At 42.4% G+C, this 16984-nt stretch overlaps 1 protein-coding gene across 4 annotated transcripts in view; it reads right to left on the reverse strand.

The window, feature by feature from the left end:
• Positions 1-10669, reverse strand: part of Nuf2 (NUF2 component of NDC80 kinetochore complex) — a 31019-nt gene extending 20350 nt beyond the window's left edge. Inside the window, exons 1-5 of one of the 4 annotated variants that reach the window (XM_046430238.2) lie at positions 10543-10669; positions 5586-5723; positions 4325-4399; positions 2763-2839; positions 2233-2294 (exon numbers count right to left, since the gene is read on the reverse strand). In XM_046430238.2, coding sequence (XP_046286194.1) covers positions 2233-2294; positions 2763-2839; positions 4325-4399; positions 5586-5708 — 337 coding nt within the window. In that variant the 5' untranslated portion in view covers positions 5709-5723; positions 10543-10669. Of the gene's footprint in view, positions 1-2232; positions 2295-2762; positions 2840-3642; positions 3901-4324; positions 4474-5585; positions 5724-10542 lie in introns of those variants that run through there. The other 3 variants (XM_046430239.2, XM_046430243.2, XM_046430241.2) reach the window with 3 other exon arrangements.
• Positions 10670-16984: the final 6315 nt, after the last annotated feature.

Genomic DNA, 16984 nt, shown 5'->3' on the forward strand with positions numbered 1-16984 from the left:
AAAAATAAATATATCCCAATAAACCAAAATAAGGCAGGAAATGGGGAAAACAGTAATAGGACAAGGTAAATTTAAATCAAATCACACCAATAATAACATTAACTGTAAGTGAACTAAACAGTTCAATTGATAGACAACAGCAAGCAAAGCAAGAACCCCGCTACAGGCAGTCTCTAAGAGACCCACTTCAGATACAAAGACTCAAATAACTGCAAAGCAAAAGACAATATGTTCTGGGATATAAAGCATATTTCAGAGCAAAGGCAAGTCCAGAGAATATTTCTAGATGTGTTGCCTTCAAAACTAGGCAGAACAGACAAATCCACAATCATGTCTGAAGATGTCAATAAATAAATGTGTTATCTGAAGCCATCTAGTTTGTGATAGTTCATCAGGGCTCTGAAAGGCAACAAATACAGACCATGTTCTGGGCCATAAAAAAGGTATGAATAAACTGAAATGGGGTCAAATTGAACAAATCTCTAATCCCAAAGGAATTAAATCACAAATCAGCAACAGAAAGGTAGCTAGACAAACCCTGAATGTTTTAAAAAGTAGACAACACACTTAAAACCTGCAGGTGAATGAAAAAAAAAAAAAAAAGAAAAAGAAAATTAGAAAATGTTTCGAATTGAATGAGAAATGAAAATACAACACAATGGGGTTTATAGAATATAGATGAAGTTGAGATAGAGGGAAATTCATACATTAAACATTCTTACTAGGAAAAAACAAAACAAAACAGACAAACAAACAAACAACAACAACAACAAAAACAGGCCTGAAACTAATGACCTCAGCTCCTGCTCTAAAGTAAAAAACAGAAACTAAGAATAAATGAAACCAAAAGTAAAACACGAGCAAAGAACCCTCCAAGGTTTAGGGTACTTTTTCCACAGTGGGCACATGTTAGAAACAATTCAAATGTCTATCTACTGAAGAGAATACTCCAAGATAACAAGATACACAGCAGCAGTAAGTGCAAGTAACACGGATAAATCTCAACAGGGCTGTGCTTAAAGAAGTAGACACCAGGACAATCACATAGTACATGGGAGGTCCTGGGTTTGATCCTCAGTACCATATAATAATAAATAAACAAAATAAAAGTATTATTAAAAAAAAAAAAAGCAGCAGCAGCAGACACCATGCACCCAGCAACTCCAGAGGCTGAGGCAGCCTCAGCAAAAGTGAAGCACTAAGCAATTCAGTGAGACCCTATCTCTAAATAAAATACAAAATAGGGCTGGGGATGTGCTAAGAGGTCAAGTACCTGAGTTCAATCCCTGGTACAAAAGAAAAAATACATAAAAAAAAGAAAAATAAAAAAGAAGAAGCAGACATCACGGATGGCAGAATGTATTCTTTCATCTGTATGAAATTCTGGAAAAGCCAAAGCTAGAATGACAGAAGACACGCCAGTGGTTGCAAGCAGTGAGGCAGCCATGGGAGGCTGACTGCAAAGGGACTCCAAGGGACTCCTGCGGGCCATGGACCCGTGCTATACACAACTGTGACAGTGGCTCACAAGTACAAGTATTTATTAAAACACATCCAATTTACATTTAAAATCCATGAGGTCTGCCATGCATATACTACATCCATAGACAAAAGTCAGAGATCCAAGAGGGCAAAAATGAATCAAGGGACACAAAGCTGGGAAAGTTTACATCTAAAATAACAGCATGACCATGATGCATACTAAAAGAGAACTTCTTCATGGTGAAAAGTAACCGTTAACTTGATAAAGTTAATATGAATAAATATGAATAGTCTACTATGTGACATCACATCTGCATTTTTTTTTTTTTTAAGTACTGGGGATTGAACTCAGGGGCACTTGACCAGTGAGCCACATCCCCAGACCTATTTTGTATTTTATTTAGAGACAGGGTCTCACTGAATTGCTTAGTGCCTCGCTTTTGTTGAGGGTGGCTTTGAACTCATGATCCCAAGGCGCTGGGATTACAGGCATGTGCCACCGTGCCTGGCCTCCCCAAATTTAAAGAATATTTTTTAAATGTAAGGAGTTAAGAAAAAAATTAGTCAGAAACACAGCTTTTATGTTGATCTACAAAGGAAAAACAGTTCAATAAAAGGATGTAATAAAACACATCTCTAAGGATGGGATGCACTTGAAACCTACTCTAAGTCTTTCCTCCACATTTTTCAATGGAAAGGTAAAGTGGTTGGTTAAAGCCAGACAATAAAACTGTTTAAATTTTCACTTACTTGGATACAGAATATCAGCAATCTCAAAGTCATTCACCCGGCAGATGGGCAGAAATGAATCCCTTTTATAGAAAGAATATCAATAAATGAGTTGTAAACTATACTGAACCATTGAGCATAAATACCCCATTTTTAGAGAGATTTCTGGAGGTTTCCCTCAGGGTTGCAGGACCAAGTTGAGCCCACTGTAGTGCAGAGCTCCATAGCTACACAAGCCTTTCTTAGAGCCAGGGACACCACAGATTCTAATGAACAGGCACTTGGGCACACCGAGACTCTAGAACTCGAAACTCTCCACAAAGCTGGCTGAGGACTGCCATTTACATGGCCTCCGAACTTTAGTGGACAGACCCTGAGAAGTGCTAGAAGTGAAGGGAGTTCTGCTTGGTAGAAACCTGTACTTCTGAACATACACAGAGAGGAAAGGAAGATGATGGAACTCCTTCCCAAAGATACCAATGTCATTTAAAGGGTTTAATGCCATGCAAATACAAAAGCAGATGGAGAAAGTAAAATGGGGGTTTACTCACAGATGAATGAATAAGTTGCTAACTGGTAAAAAGCCTTCCATTATATGTGGATACATAACTTCAGTGTTCACGGGCATCTGCATGTAGTAAGTCACAAAACCTAAGTCACACATTGATTAAACAAGTTTCTTCAGCCATAAACTAAAAGTAACCTTAATCAGAGGTTAAGATGAAATTGTATCAACTTTATCATTAAATCTGAAAAAAAACAATGCAGCTCCTGCTACTAAGCTATAGTCGACACTGATATTTCTAATGATAGGGTTTACAGGGGGTGCTAAATAAAGATTTTTAAATGAATAAACAAATAGAAGGATAACCACAAGCCACCACTGTGTATCAGGCATCATGCTGGGGTTTTATTTATTTTCTCTCCTGATTTTTACAAGGATCTATAAACAAAGTGCTGTTCCCTTTTTATAGACAAAGAAACTACAATTGGCAAGGTTTCATTGTAAAAGGGTGGCTGTCTTTGATTTTTATTTTATTTTTTTCAACAAAACTACAGTTTAATTTCAGAAAATGTGTTAAAATATATATCTATACATCAATTTCTGACATACACTTAATGTGTTAGTATACACAAAATGATACTTTCTCTTGAAACTGTATTTATGAAAGTACATTTTAAATACTCAGTATACACTGCACTTAATCTGCATGTTGCAATTTTTAAATACATTAAAATCTGCAATGTAACAAAATGTTTTCTACATACGAAATTTTGTTTTGTTTTGATTTTGTTTTTATTTTGTTTTGTTTTTTTAATATATATAATGCACATTCTTTATGTATTTTTATTTAGTGTTTTCTCAGTCACAATTTTCTTTGCTGTCTAACATGATCTGCATGACCTATAAACTTTGAACTACTTTCGTACCTCATGTTTTTATCCAGCACTCTTACTGTAATATGTACTAGTGTGTGTGAACAATGTCAAATAAAAAAAGAACAGGTGGGTTGTGGAGCTGAGCTAGTGTGCAAAACGCTAGTTGTACAAAAACAAAAATGAAGTGAGCCATCTTTTGTTCATTTAAAATGTCTTTGATTTTTAAACAACAGATAACTTTCATGTTGATGAGACTCCAAAGACTCTGACATTGTCAGAGCATCTTCAGAGGATGCCCTCAGGACTTCACTGCAAAAAAAAAAAAAAAAATTACAATAAAGAAAGTGGCCTTTCCTACTAGAAACAGCTAGTTTGCCTCATTTCTAGCATTGTTCTGACTGTATGCCTGCTCTTCTCACCTGGGAGTCCTTCCTGAGAAGAGACCCTTGTCCATGCACACTCGCTGTGTCCGTGGGTCTCAGGGGACCTATAAACCTGGGAACAGCCTCAGTGATGTCTAGGTGTTGTTCAGGGCTTCCACTGAGGTTTCTGTATTGGTAAAGCTATGCATATAAACCATTATTATGCCTAAAATTCCTTCACAGGTGACATTAATTTTACACAAGCCTTTGAATGTGTCAAAACAGTCAAGATTTCCTTAAAAGGCAGTATGTACGTGAGCAGAGAACTGCAGTAAAATACGAAACATAGTTTTGCCTTACCATAAACTTACCATGTAAAAATGCTCCAATCGAATGCCATAGACTATCTGTAAGGCCCTCATGTAGATCATATACAAGACTTCAGGCTGCAACGGAAAGGAACTTTCAATACTCTTGACCCATGACTCCAGCACTACATCACCACCACCACTGTCCAATGCTATAATCAGTAAACACAGAGAAAAGGGTGACAACTGTTCCATCTCCTTGAAATGTTTCACAATTTTCCAGATTTTAAAATACCTTATGATTCATGTCAGTTTTTCCAAGTGCCGAAAGTAGACAAGAAGACAGCTGCTTAAGAACAAACATACTCTTCTAAATCAAATTCAAGCCACCCCCACCCCAGGCAATGGAGGAAGTTAGTTCATCTTTCAGATCTGCAGGTTGCCAGGAATGTGGCAAATGTGTCCCAACACTGAGAATATATTTCTTGAAAAAGATCATGAGAAATCTTGTTGCTACCTTAGACATTAAGATTTTCTTGGATGTGAAGTTTAAGAGACAACTTAAAACAAGGGGGATAAACTCAATGAGGAAATACAGAAGTTTAAAAACCTTATTGTATGAGCAGAAAAGTGAGAAATATAGAGAAAATATTGCACCTTTTCAAAAAGTTAACTTTACTCAGTTTAAAGGCCCATCATTTACTCTGAGCTGATTCCCCTCATTTTAAAGAATTAAAGGATACTGACATTAGACAGTCTGGGTTCCATGTCATGGAACCAGGCTTCCCTATGTTGTCACTGCAAGGTAACACCAAGACTGGAAAAGGACTCTGGATGCTCTGTGACACACACACAGTCCATTTCTGCATTTAATAACAATGTGAGGAATGATGCCCATCAAAGCAAGTCAACTCTCTCTTGGGGCATAAAGCAAGAATATTAATCTGTAAGATTCCAAGGGGGTAATTTCAAGCATTTTCTATGGTGGGAAACCACTAGGAATAAGCTCCCCTAAGCCCTGCCAATACATTAAATCCGTGTACCACACTTCAACAGCAATAAAAAAAAAAAAAAAAAAAAAAACTTAATATCCTTTAATATATCTATGATTTAAAAGCAGCTGTCTTTTTTTAAAGAAAACAATCATATTAAAAAAGTGAATTCCTAATGGGAGGGCAGAAATCATCTCACATACAAATTTAATGTTATTTAAAATTACACTAGCTGAAATCTTTCTCTGTATTAAAACTGACAACATGACATGGCATGGTGACCTACTTGTTCTCTAACACCAATACCTACTTCAAACATCAAGACATTTTACCTTTGGATTTGGATAAAGGTCATTCTTGGAGAGGTTTTTTCCATCCGCTCCTGTTAAGAACTTATTGCGAATATGAACCACAATCTCAGCAACTTTATATCTGGGAAAAGACAAAGTTTCCATCTTGGGACTTGTAGTCTGAAGGAAGGGGGAAAAAAAAAGATCAGAAATACAATCAGTAGTTCTCATTGTCTGGAACTTGATAATCAATAAGAACAAAACAAGTCAAGTTCAACTAGTGACACTAGCACTATCATCAAATATTTAATAAGATAAAGACAAAGATGTATATCCTAAAATAAAATTCTACCAAGCACAGTCATTTTCTGCTAATTTTCCTAATGCTGTTCACTATTATCTTCCACATTGGAAAGAGGATTTTATCTGAACACACAACTGGGAAATCATGTGTCTCCTTTTTCACATTTGAGGGGCCAGACAGAGGTTTTGCACAGCATAAGGCACCATCATTAGAAGCTATATATAAGGGATGATAACACACGGAAGGAAAAAAATATCATATTCTGATTCAAAATTCTATTCATTACATACATAATGAGATGACTATTAAAGTTTAAGATGCAAGAGGAAAAAATCAGTAAAAACAGATGCAGAAATTCCTAAAGCAAGAACTTTAAAAAACAAAACAAAAACCCCTTTTCCCTAATGTGTTCCTATGGTGAGTTGGTCGTGTGCCCCCCCTAAAGCAGCAGTTCTTACAGTTCTGTACCCCCTGCTCTTGTAGGCTCATTTGCTTGGAGACATTTGGTTGTCAGGCCAGGAGTAGCAATGCTGCTGGAATCTAGTCAGTGGAGGTGGGAATGCCGCTAAACGTCCCACAACATGTAGATCAATGGCTCCTCACAACGAAGAATTATCCAAATAACATGTAGATTAATGGCTCCTCACAATGAAGAATTATCCAAAATGCCCACAGGATAAGGTTAAGAAAGCCTGTCCTAGAACTTGCATTTAACCTTGTGGCTATGTACTGAGATTTCACTTACAGAACTCTGACGCTACCTGGAGAGTCCAAGAAGCTAAGACTCATTTCTTTACCAAGAAGAAGAGGGGCCTTAACCTCTTGCTTAAATACTAGTTTAATTGCCCAAAGATCCCCTTTCCCACAATGTCTCAGGGAAGAAGTCAATGTGGAGACCCAACGTGAACATACTCAACTTTGCAGATATGCTGATATTCTGAAATGGCCACAATTCTGGAAATAATGTTTCTTAGAACATTAGGGTTAAAAAGAAGCACTGGCAACTAGCCTAACTAAAGCTATTTTAAAAGATGATTATAAATAACTGCCTAGTTCCATATAAACCCTTGAAAGCATCACAGTAGTCACTCTCAAGTAGACTCCTTTCCAAATTAAGGAAGTTTTCCAATAACCATGTTTTTACACTCCATATGTCCTCATACTGAAAGGAGGCTCAATCCCTTACACCAGCCTGAGAGGCACCAGGGAACTTAGACTAGCATGCTTCTGATCAACACAGCCTAGCTAAACCTACATATGTGTATTTGCTGCCTTTTGTCCCACTCTGCCTGCTATTAAAAAAAAGATGGAGGTTGGAGACAGAAAGGTCTTCAGCTCTTTCTTGAAGCTGGCTTTGAATAAACCTTTTACCTGCAAAGGAGCCAGAGTTTTGGGGAGCCAGAGTAGTAAACCTATTCATTCCATACCACAACTGTCCATCAAGGCAACTTTTTCCACTTCAGAGTGGCTCTCACAGTTAAGTAACTCTTCCTCATGCTGTAATGTTTGTTGTGGAATTTTGGTCATTGCCTTGATTTCTAGTTACCACAACTTCACAGAATGTATCAATCCCTGTTTAAATGACAGTTCTTTCAAAAAATGTGAAGATGGTCATTGGGTCTCTGCTAAGCCCTCTTATTCTAGAATAATTTCTTTACCTAAGAGCAAGCCCTTCCATCTGTGAGAGGAAAAAAAGCAAACTTTCCCCTAGCTCAACAGCAATCAACACTGAAGGCTCATGACAAGACTGGGATGAATGGTGCCTGCACACACCAAGCAAGCAATCAGTTGTGCAGGTGGCGCCAGCTAGGTGTTCACTAGCTATATTCATACTATCTACCAGATAGATTTAGATCCCATAGACTAAGGGCTCAGACTATCTCCTCAGCCCACATGCCAATCAGAAATCCCAGATCACTTCACCTGTGCTTCTGACCAACCTGCGATTTATTGGAGTTCACACCATCTCCTTTTTGGGTTCACTTAATTTTCTGGACAAACTCACAGAACTCAGGGAACTATGTAACAGGGACTTAGGCTGCTTTTGCTAAAAGCAGTGACTTCACTTAGGTCTGGAGATGCCCCATGGATAACTAAAAGCAGGATAAAGTTTGGCATCTCTACCTTCATTTTGTACCTGTCTCCTTTGTCACCTTAAACTCTAACCTGCTCAGGTAGGTATGCAAATCATTTAAGAAATATTTAGCTAAAAAATTAGTAATACAAGCTTCATCACCCCAAATTTATCTCACCTGTCCCCTTTAAGACTGAGGCCAGATTTGCAGCATCCAGTTTCACACCCAGGAGTGGCACCTGGAAGTGTCTAGACTTTGCCCTATATAGCAGATCCTATGTTACAGGCACATCACTCCAGGATTAGACTGATTCACCCTCCAGGCAGGAGCAATCATCTCATGGGAGCCAACCTGCCCCCTTCCAGGATCCCAGGTCTGACAGATAAACATTCTAAGCAACAAGTGGAAACTGGACTTCGAGGAATAAGGACTTCTTGAGAGCTCCTGTATAGAGCCAGGACTGAGAGAATGATAGGCCAGACCAGTTTGACCATGATGAAAAACAGGGCTGAGATGTTGGATCTTAGTATAAGTCTTCCCAATGTAGCCATATAAAGTTTTTTTTTCTGCTTTTCACCATTCCCATTTCTGTATGGTTTTGGGAATGAATGGCTGGACCTAGTTTGTTGGAATCCCAGAGCATAGCCTAGGACTCCTGCAAAACATTTACTGGCTAATTATAAAGGAGTATTACAAGTGATGGAATACCAGATGAAAGGACGGGTAGGGTAAGGAATGAGGGAAGGGGTTACAACCTCCAGGAATACTGGGGTTCACATCATCTGGATGGTCATCAGAAACTCTTCAAAACCAATCCTTCTGGGTTTTACATAAGTTTATTATATAGACATGATTGATTACATTACTGGACACTGGTGATCTGTTCATTCCCTGAAATCAGAGGTGGGGCTAAAAGTTCTAATTCTCTAAGCCTGCCTACATTCTTCAGATGAAAGCCCATCCAGAAGCTACCTAGGGGATACCAGCCCTCAGTCAACCGCTAGCTCATAAAAGGTCACTTATCACTTTGAAGACTCCAAGGATTTTAAGATTTGTGTGCCAGGAACTCAGGATGAACACCAAACGCATATTGTAAAACATTATACCCTCATACTTACCTTCCTCTAAAATATTATTTTGTCAGTGTCTTCCTAAAACATAATGCCCAAGCTTAACACAACACTCCAGATATGATTGGCCCAGGGCAGAGTATTAATAGTAAGGAGACTCCTCTGCTGGGCTACAAATGTAACACTCATTCACAAACATGTTTATGATGGATATTAAGAACATCCTCAGGGTGACCCCTTATATCAGCTGTATTTCCCCATGATCCTGCATAACTATTTGTAACTTAGGCAAGGGTTTGCATTTCCTACTACTGAATTTCACAACTGCACATTTCTATTTTAGAATGAAGATCTCTTTCTGTAGACTCAGATCCTTCACCTATTAGGTGTCTCTATTACCTTAACTGAGAGGGAAAGTAAAATTCCTATCCCAGGATATTTCTTTGCCATTATTTCAATGATTTGGCAGAGAAAACGCAGGCTTTCTCCAAAGAAAAGGCTCTAAAAAGCTGTCCTTTTGTAAACAGTTTACAAAAGGACAGCTTTTTAGATAGATGTAGATAGTAAACATCGAAGTGAGTAGAGATATTTCTATGGTGGCTATTAAGGGTAAGATTTTATCATATAGCAAGACAACTACCAGCCCTTGCTTGCTGTACCTTCTCCCCTTGGGCCTCCAAAGCCTGCAGCCACCTCCCCTGCCCACCCTCAAGCCCCAGGCACTAAACCTTTGTTTAGCTTTTTATAAACCTCAACAGCCTAGCCCTTCTGTGCTTAGGCACATAATAAGTTCTGGATTTTCCCCGCTTTCAACATTCTACTGTCAATTTAAACTAGCAAGCCTTCGGAGGGAAAATGGACACGTAAAACTTCTCCACATACTCAATCTATACTTTCTGCTAAGTCATATGTTTCAGAACCAATGATGAAAGATCACAGGTCACTCTTCCAAAACAAAGTAGATCTTAATTAGAGACTGTCACAATAGAAAGGTGGGTGTGAAGTAGCTTCATAGTCGTCATCGCACATCCCTCTCCTCTGACGTCCCCTACACCCTGATGTCAGTTTAATGTTTGCAAAACGTCTACGTATAACATCTGTACAAAAGTACTTAAATCACCTCTCCTATCACACCAAACTCCAATTGTTCGGCTTGGTTTCCAAAACCTTCCAAACCTGATGAACTTCCTCCCCGAGTCGGCCTCAGCCTCCCTCGTCTCTTGGGAATCTCCCCGTTCAATCCGCCCTCCTCCCGCAGCACACTGCGCAGAAGGGCGGGCCTGGCCAGGGCCACTGGGCTCTGGGCTCCGGGAAACGCGGGTGCCCGCGACACAGACGTGGAGGGAACCCGGGGCTGGACGGCACGGCCCCGGCCACCCGCCTCCTCACTCGCCCAAACTGCCCGACTTCAGACCCGCCCTTGGCCGGTGGCGGAGGAGATCCCGACTCGAGACCCTCAACAGAAGCCAACGCTCGCGGCCGCCCCCGCGGCGAGCGACGGTGCCCTGAAGTCCCGGCCAGCCCCGTCCGCAGGAGGCCAGCCCGCTCACCTACAGCGGCCGCCCAGAAAGGCCCCTCGCGCAGACCGGCGGCGGACGGCCTAGCCAGCCCACGCCGACCGTTGCTCTTTCAAATCCGCCGCTCGCCGGAAGTACCTGTCCTTCCGGCGCAATCCCCGCCCCTTCCTGGGTAGCGGTAGCCGACCAGGGCCAAAAGGCCGTAGGCTCACGGAAGCCGGCAGGGAACTAGACTCTCAGGCTCCAGTTTGACCCGAAGCGTGACGGCGACGGCGGGAGGCGCGCGCCCAAGTCAAAGGAGAACCCAGGTCTAGCAGGAAGGACCACCCGGCACAGAATCGGCACCTGGTCGGAAATTCGACCCAGCCGTAATCTCGATGAGCCAGCGGTACGGCCGCCGGTGCTGCCTCTGCGTCTCCAGAAGCCCCGTGCCAAGGGAAGGGTCGGTCGCAGTGCAGTGAGCCCAGTGCTTGGAGCTCAAGTGCGGCGGGCCCAGCGCACGGGGTCCAGGAGCAGCGGGTCCAGGTGCAGCGAGTCCAGGTTCAGGAACGCTCAGGGGTAGCAGGGCCAGCGCAGGGGTCCGGGAGCATCGGGTCCAAGTGCAGGAGCTCTCAGGTATGGTGGGCTCCAGTTAATGGAGTCCAGCAGCAGCGGGTCCAGAAACAGGAGTGTTCCAGTGTGGCAGGCCCAGATGCACGGACTCAAGAGCAGCGGCCCCGAGTGCAGAGCCTCAGGTGGAGTGGGCCCAAACGTAAGGGGGTTCAGGTGTGAAGAGTTCAGATGCAGTGGATCCAAATCAGTGATTCCGAGTGTGGCCGACCCAGGTGCAGTGAGGGCCTGTGGCCTAGAGGAGCCCCATTTTCTGACAGATCCCCTGTTCATCTCCAACAGGCTCTGTTCTCCCTCCTCTAAACTGTCACAGCTTCACCTGCTCGGTGAGTTACATTCTTCAAAAAAGGAGTCCCCCCCAAAATCTATTTTTATGAGGGCAAGTGCGGAAATATGCATTCAGTACAAGTTGTGATCTTTGAGCTGAAGACGTGTGGGCCTGTTATTAGAGGAAAAAGCAGTTTTACTGAGGTTTTCACACCAGTAGAACTTTGATCTGGCTACCCAGTGCAGCATTAGCAGGAAAGGCATGGTGTCCAGAGTTGAATGACAATAATGTTACTGTAAATATGAGTTGTATTAGTATTGAAGTTACCTATGAAAAAGTTTATTCAAATGATCTTATTTACAAGGATGTGTTATGCTCGCATTCGGGACCCCCAAAGACCACCAGAGACCCAAGATCCATGTAAACAGCAAAGAGGTGCTTATTGCAAACTAGCTCGGTCCTCCGCGCATGCGCACACACACAGCAACTGGTGATGCTGAGAGGCCCCGAGCCCAGGGTTTGCAGCAGTTTTATACATTCTTTGGAGAGGGCAGGGACCTCACATACATCATAGCATCCCTTAGCAAATCATCACACACCGCGGGAAAATCAAATAACAACTCTAAAACATGATTAGCACATTCCCTGGCGGGAACAAGTTGGGTAGGGGTGATTGGTCAGTACTAAAGGGGTATTCATTTGAACTGATTGGTTTAAGCCAAGAGGGGTGTTCCTGCTGAACTACATGGTTTCCCAACATGTTATCAACCACCATAAACTACTGGGAGGGTCATCTGGCATCCCGGGTATTTCCCTGTCTCATGCTGATTGGTGGCTGCTAGGGGATTACTATGGATCCCCACCTAGCCTGACTGAGTCAGGGACACCTGGTGAAGCAGGTGAAGTAGATAAACAACTCAGCAGGGTGTTTGTAGATAAACAACTCAAACAGTGTTTCTGCTTTGTTTTTAGCAGATCACTAAAGATGAAAACTGGATTAAATTGGTCTAATGTAGGAATAGGAATACCAAGATATAAAAAGCCTTGGTGGAGACAGGGACCAGTCTTTGCTACCCTTTATCCACAGTTCAGCCTCAGTCCTAGACACTGGGTGGATTCAATGCCTAGACTAATGGGGTGCCATCTTCTGACTTAGGTTCCTTGAGGCAAACTCATTTGGGAGGTGACTGATGATTTAGCTTTGTCAGACTAGCTCAGGATGCCTGCGAAGCATGCCCCTGGCTGTGTTGAGATGCATGAAACAAGGAGAGGTCTGAGGTAGATTCTTTGCCTATGAGTCTACTCAGGGTGTGGTGGCACATTCCTGTAATCCCAGCAACTCTGCAGACTGAGGAAGGAGGATTACAATTTCCAGGCCAGCCAGGAAAACTTTGTGAGACTCTTTATCAAAAATAAAAAGGACTAGGGATATACTCAGTGGTAAAGCACCCTGGGTTACCCAGTACCAAAAAATAAAAAAAGTTTATATTACACTGAAATGATAGGTTTGTGTCTGTCTCCACTACTGCACAGGCTAGTTCTTAATGACCTTTGATTGCCTAGTGTCTAACACTGTACCTGGTACATCCTGGGTATCCAGTCAGTGTTGCTGAACTGAACTACTACTCTTTATTTTTATTTATTTATTTTGCTATTGGGGATTGAACCCCAGGGCGCTCAACCACTGAGCTACATCCCCAGCTGTTTTTTTTTTTTTTTATTATTTTTTAATTTTGAAATAGGATCTCACTAAGTTGCTGAGGCTGACCAAGGACCTGTGATCCTTCTGTTTCAGCCTCCAGAGTTGCTGGAATTGCAGGTGTGTGGGTTTAAACGTGGTGCATCTAACAGGAGAAAGTTATAGTCTAGCTTCAAAGAGATTCTGTTGTATATGTTGGTTCTTTTACTCCCCTCCCTCCTGCTTGTGCTTATATTTCCTGTAAAAAAAAAAATAAATAAATAAAGGATGACCAGTATTTCTGTTTGTACAGACTTAAAATTGAGAAGTTGAACTATGGTTCTAAAGAGTGGGGTTTTGTAATGCTATCTGAGGTCACAGGAGTATTTTGACCATATCACGTTATTGATTGATTTGTAAATTCCATGGTGGCATCTTCAATGCCTTCACTAGACTCACTTATAGCAATCATGAATGATATTTATTAAAGCCTTAAAAATAATGGTTAACCATGAATAGTGGGTCTGAAGTGAAATTATGAACACAATTTTTATTAGGGGCATTAGATGAACTCCTTGAAACTGCATTGTGAGGTATAGGTGAACATTTGTGAAAGCAAAGGACTGTCATAGATTTATGGCTGTCTAGCATTTTGCACTAGAGGAGACAGTGATGTGCCCTCCTGTCAGCTGCATCACTGGCTTCACAGCATCACAGGTGACATTTAATAAGCAAAGCCTTGTATTTGCCAGTGTTATATTAGCCTTTGACACCTTAACTGTACTTAATTTTGAGTGGATAGGTAAAAATGTCTAATGCTTTTTTATATTTTTTAATTAGTATTGTGTATAATTTTATATAAATGGTTGGGGCCACAGACATACTGAAAATACACAAATATTTAAATGGGAAATTGTAGTGACATTTTTGTTTGACCAGAACGGTCACTGGGTGGCACTGTTGTATTAATGTCAACCTTAGCCTTACACTGAAAATTTTGCATTTTTAAAATATAAACAGTGATGGACATTGAACACGATGTTTTAGATGAGAAGAAATATATATGTTCTAATTTTATTGATCTTAAAACACACATTCAAAGTTCAGGCTCAAGAGGAAAAGTGTGGATTTAAGGTAGCTGTCTGCCTTTGCCATCCTGTGTATTTTGGCCGGTCTTTTACCCGGGCTCCTTTTCATCAGTTGCTTGGGAATTTAGCCATTTATTTATGTTACACTAAACAAGATCTTTGCTAAGGACATAAATTGAATTTTCAATTTGAAACCTTAAAATCCCTGACCTCACTAACCATGGTGAGCTCCAAACCAGATGTCAGGAGGCGAGACACGCCATGTGCTGACCTCTCCACTGTCCTTCCTGACTTTCACTCAAGGCTTGTGTTCTAGTGTACTTGGTGCAGAGAACCTTAGATTTCATGTTTTGGATTTTTTCAACCTTGGTGCTATGCTATCTTGTGGTATTTCCAGTGATTTCAAGGAAATTAGAGTTTCAAGAAAGAAAACTTATGGATTAATTCTAATTTTACCATTAGTCGTTTCTAACAGTCCTGGAGGTCAGGAAGCCCCCAGTGCAGTGGCTGCGGACCCAGCAACCTGAGAGGCAGCTTCCTGGATGGTGGGTGGTGCCTGCTGGCCATGTTCTCACGTTTCCAGTCCAACTGAAAGACTCTTGGCCCTTTTTGAAAGCTCAGCTCCATACACAATTTTGACACTCATGAGCGGGTGGAGAGAACCCTGGAATTACGGTGGGAAAGCCAGTCCCAGAGCACTCTCACCTTCCAGTGGGGCCTGGCTAGGGCACTCACCCCTTCTAGTCCCCTGGCTTCTCCCTCTGTCTCAGCCTCACCCCTTTGGGACCTGCACGCCTTTGGGACCCAGGTCCTCTGTAAGTCTAGAAACTGGCAGATTAGAAGTAAGGCATGGTGTGTTCGTTTGCTAGGGCTGCCACCGGTGCTGCAGGCTGGGCGGCTTAACAGATTCATTGTCTCAGTTCTGGAGCCAGAAATACAAGATTGATGTTTCTGCAGGGTTGATTTCTTCTGCGAGCCATGGGGTCCCCGTGTTGCACTGAAAAAACCAGCCTCTATCTCAGAGCAAAGCCTGTCCAAGGAAGGGACATCACCTTTGTCCTTGGAAAAACCCACAGAGCACTCCTAAGCACATTCCCACCCTGCTAAGTTGTTTATCTACAAATAACAGGAGAGATCTGCTGCTACTCAGTCAGGCTAGGTGGAGATCCATAGCAACCCCCTAGCAGCCACCAATCAGCAGGAGACAGGGAACTACCCGGGATGCCAGATGACCCTCCCAGTAGTTTATGGTGGTTGATAACATGTTGGGAAACCATGTAGTTCAGCAGGAACACCCCTCTTGGCTTAAACCAATCAGTTCAAATGAATACCCCTTTTGTACTGACCAATCACCCCTACCCAACTTGTTCCCGCCAGGGAATGTGCTAATCATGTTTTAGAGTTGTTATTTGATTTTCCCGCGGTGTGTGATGATTTGCTAAGGGATGCTATGATGTATGTGAGGTCCCTGCCTTCCCCAAAGAATGTATAAAACTGCTGCAAACCCTGGGCTCGGGGCCTCTCAGCGTCACCAGTTGCTGTGTGTGCGCGCGGAGGACCGAGCTAGCTTGCAATAAACACCTCTTTGCTGCTTACATCGATCTTGGGTCTCTGGTGGTCTTTGGGGGTCCCAAATTCGAGCATAACAGCACGTTCCCCCTGAACTTCCTGTAGTTTGTTGGTATTGCTTGACTTTTGTTAATTTATAGGTGTTCATCTCCTGTCTGCATCTCCACCTCCAAAACATGAAATCTAAGGTTCTCTGCACCAAGTACATTAGAACACAAGCCTTGAGTGAAAGTTGGGAAGGACAGTGGAGAGGTCAGCACATGGCGTGTCACACCTCCTGTGCATTGCATGGTCAGTGCATAGCAATGCATAGCTGCATCTTCACCTAGCATTCTCTGCTGAGTGTGTCTGTCTGTCTGTCTGTCTGTGTCTCCACATGTCCACACATGCACGCCAGTTCAAATTTTCCCTTTTTTATAGAACACCAATCATTGGATAAAGCCTAGACTAAAGGCCTCATTTGAATTTGATTACCTTTTAAATACCCTGTTCCAAAATACAACCATATTCTGAAGTCTGGGGTTAAAACTTCAGCATCTCTTTTGATAGACACAATCCAACCCATAAAGAATGCTTCCCAGCATCTTAAGCCCAAAGTTTTGCAGGATCTGTGAGCAGCCTGAGGGTTCAAGCCAGGACAATGGGCCTGCCCCTCAGAAAGACACAGCCTATGGCTTTAATTATTTAGGGACACACTGAGTGCAGGTGGCTCACTTTATTTTCCTTAGAAATAACTCTTAAAAAGCACTGTGGATTTCTTCAGAGAGAACAAACAAAGATAATTGAATTGGTGACAGTCTCACAGGAAAGTGAGATTCCTCCTGACAAACAGATAGTCCTAACTTACCCACTGGTGTGTCTGTCCATTCCGTAGGTGTGCATTTAGTGACTGTAGGAAAATAAACCTGAAACAGTCACAGTTTAGAAAGAACTTTGAAGTGTGACATGCTGGTTTGCTGGTGATGAAAGGTTGAAGAGGTAGATGGCTTTCGGCCATCATGCCAGTTATGAAGGAAGCCACACAGCAGACTTGGGAGGTCCCAGGACCACATCTTGTAGCTTCACTCCGTTGGCCACGAGGATGAGTGTCCCTGCTCAACAGTGGCTGGCTGAGAGGACATGGAGTGAGAGGGTCTGTGGTGGAGGGAGAACAGCGGATGTGGAGGCCCTGCAGGCCCCCAGCAGAACTCCCCCGACACACACAGGAGCTAGGAGAGCACTCAGGAATGTGGGGGGAGGATCAGAGTGCAGCATGGAGGAGGG

The sequence above is a fragment of the Marmota monax genome, unplaced genomic scaffold (genome assembly GCF_021218885.2).
Source record: "Marmota monax isolate L192 unplaced genomic scaffold, Marmota_monax_Labrador192_F-V1.1 WCK01_AAM20220418_F8-fsc00055, whole genome shotgun sequence".
Lineage (NCBI taxonomy): Eukaryota > Metazoa > Chordata > Mammalia > Rodentia > Sciuridae > Marmota > Marmota monax.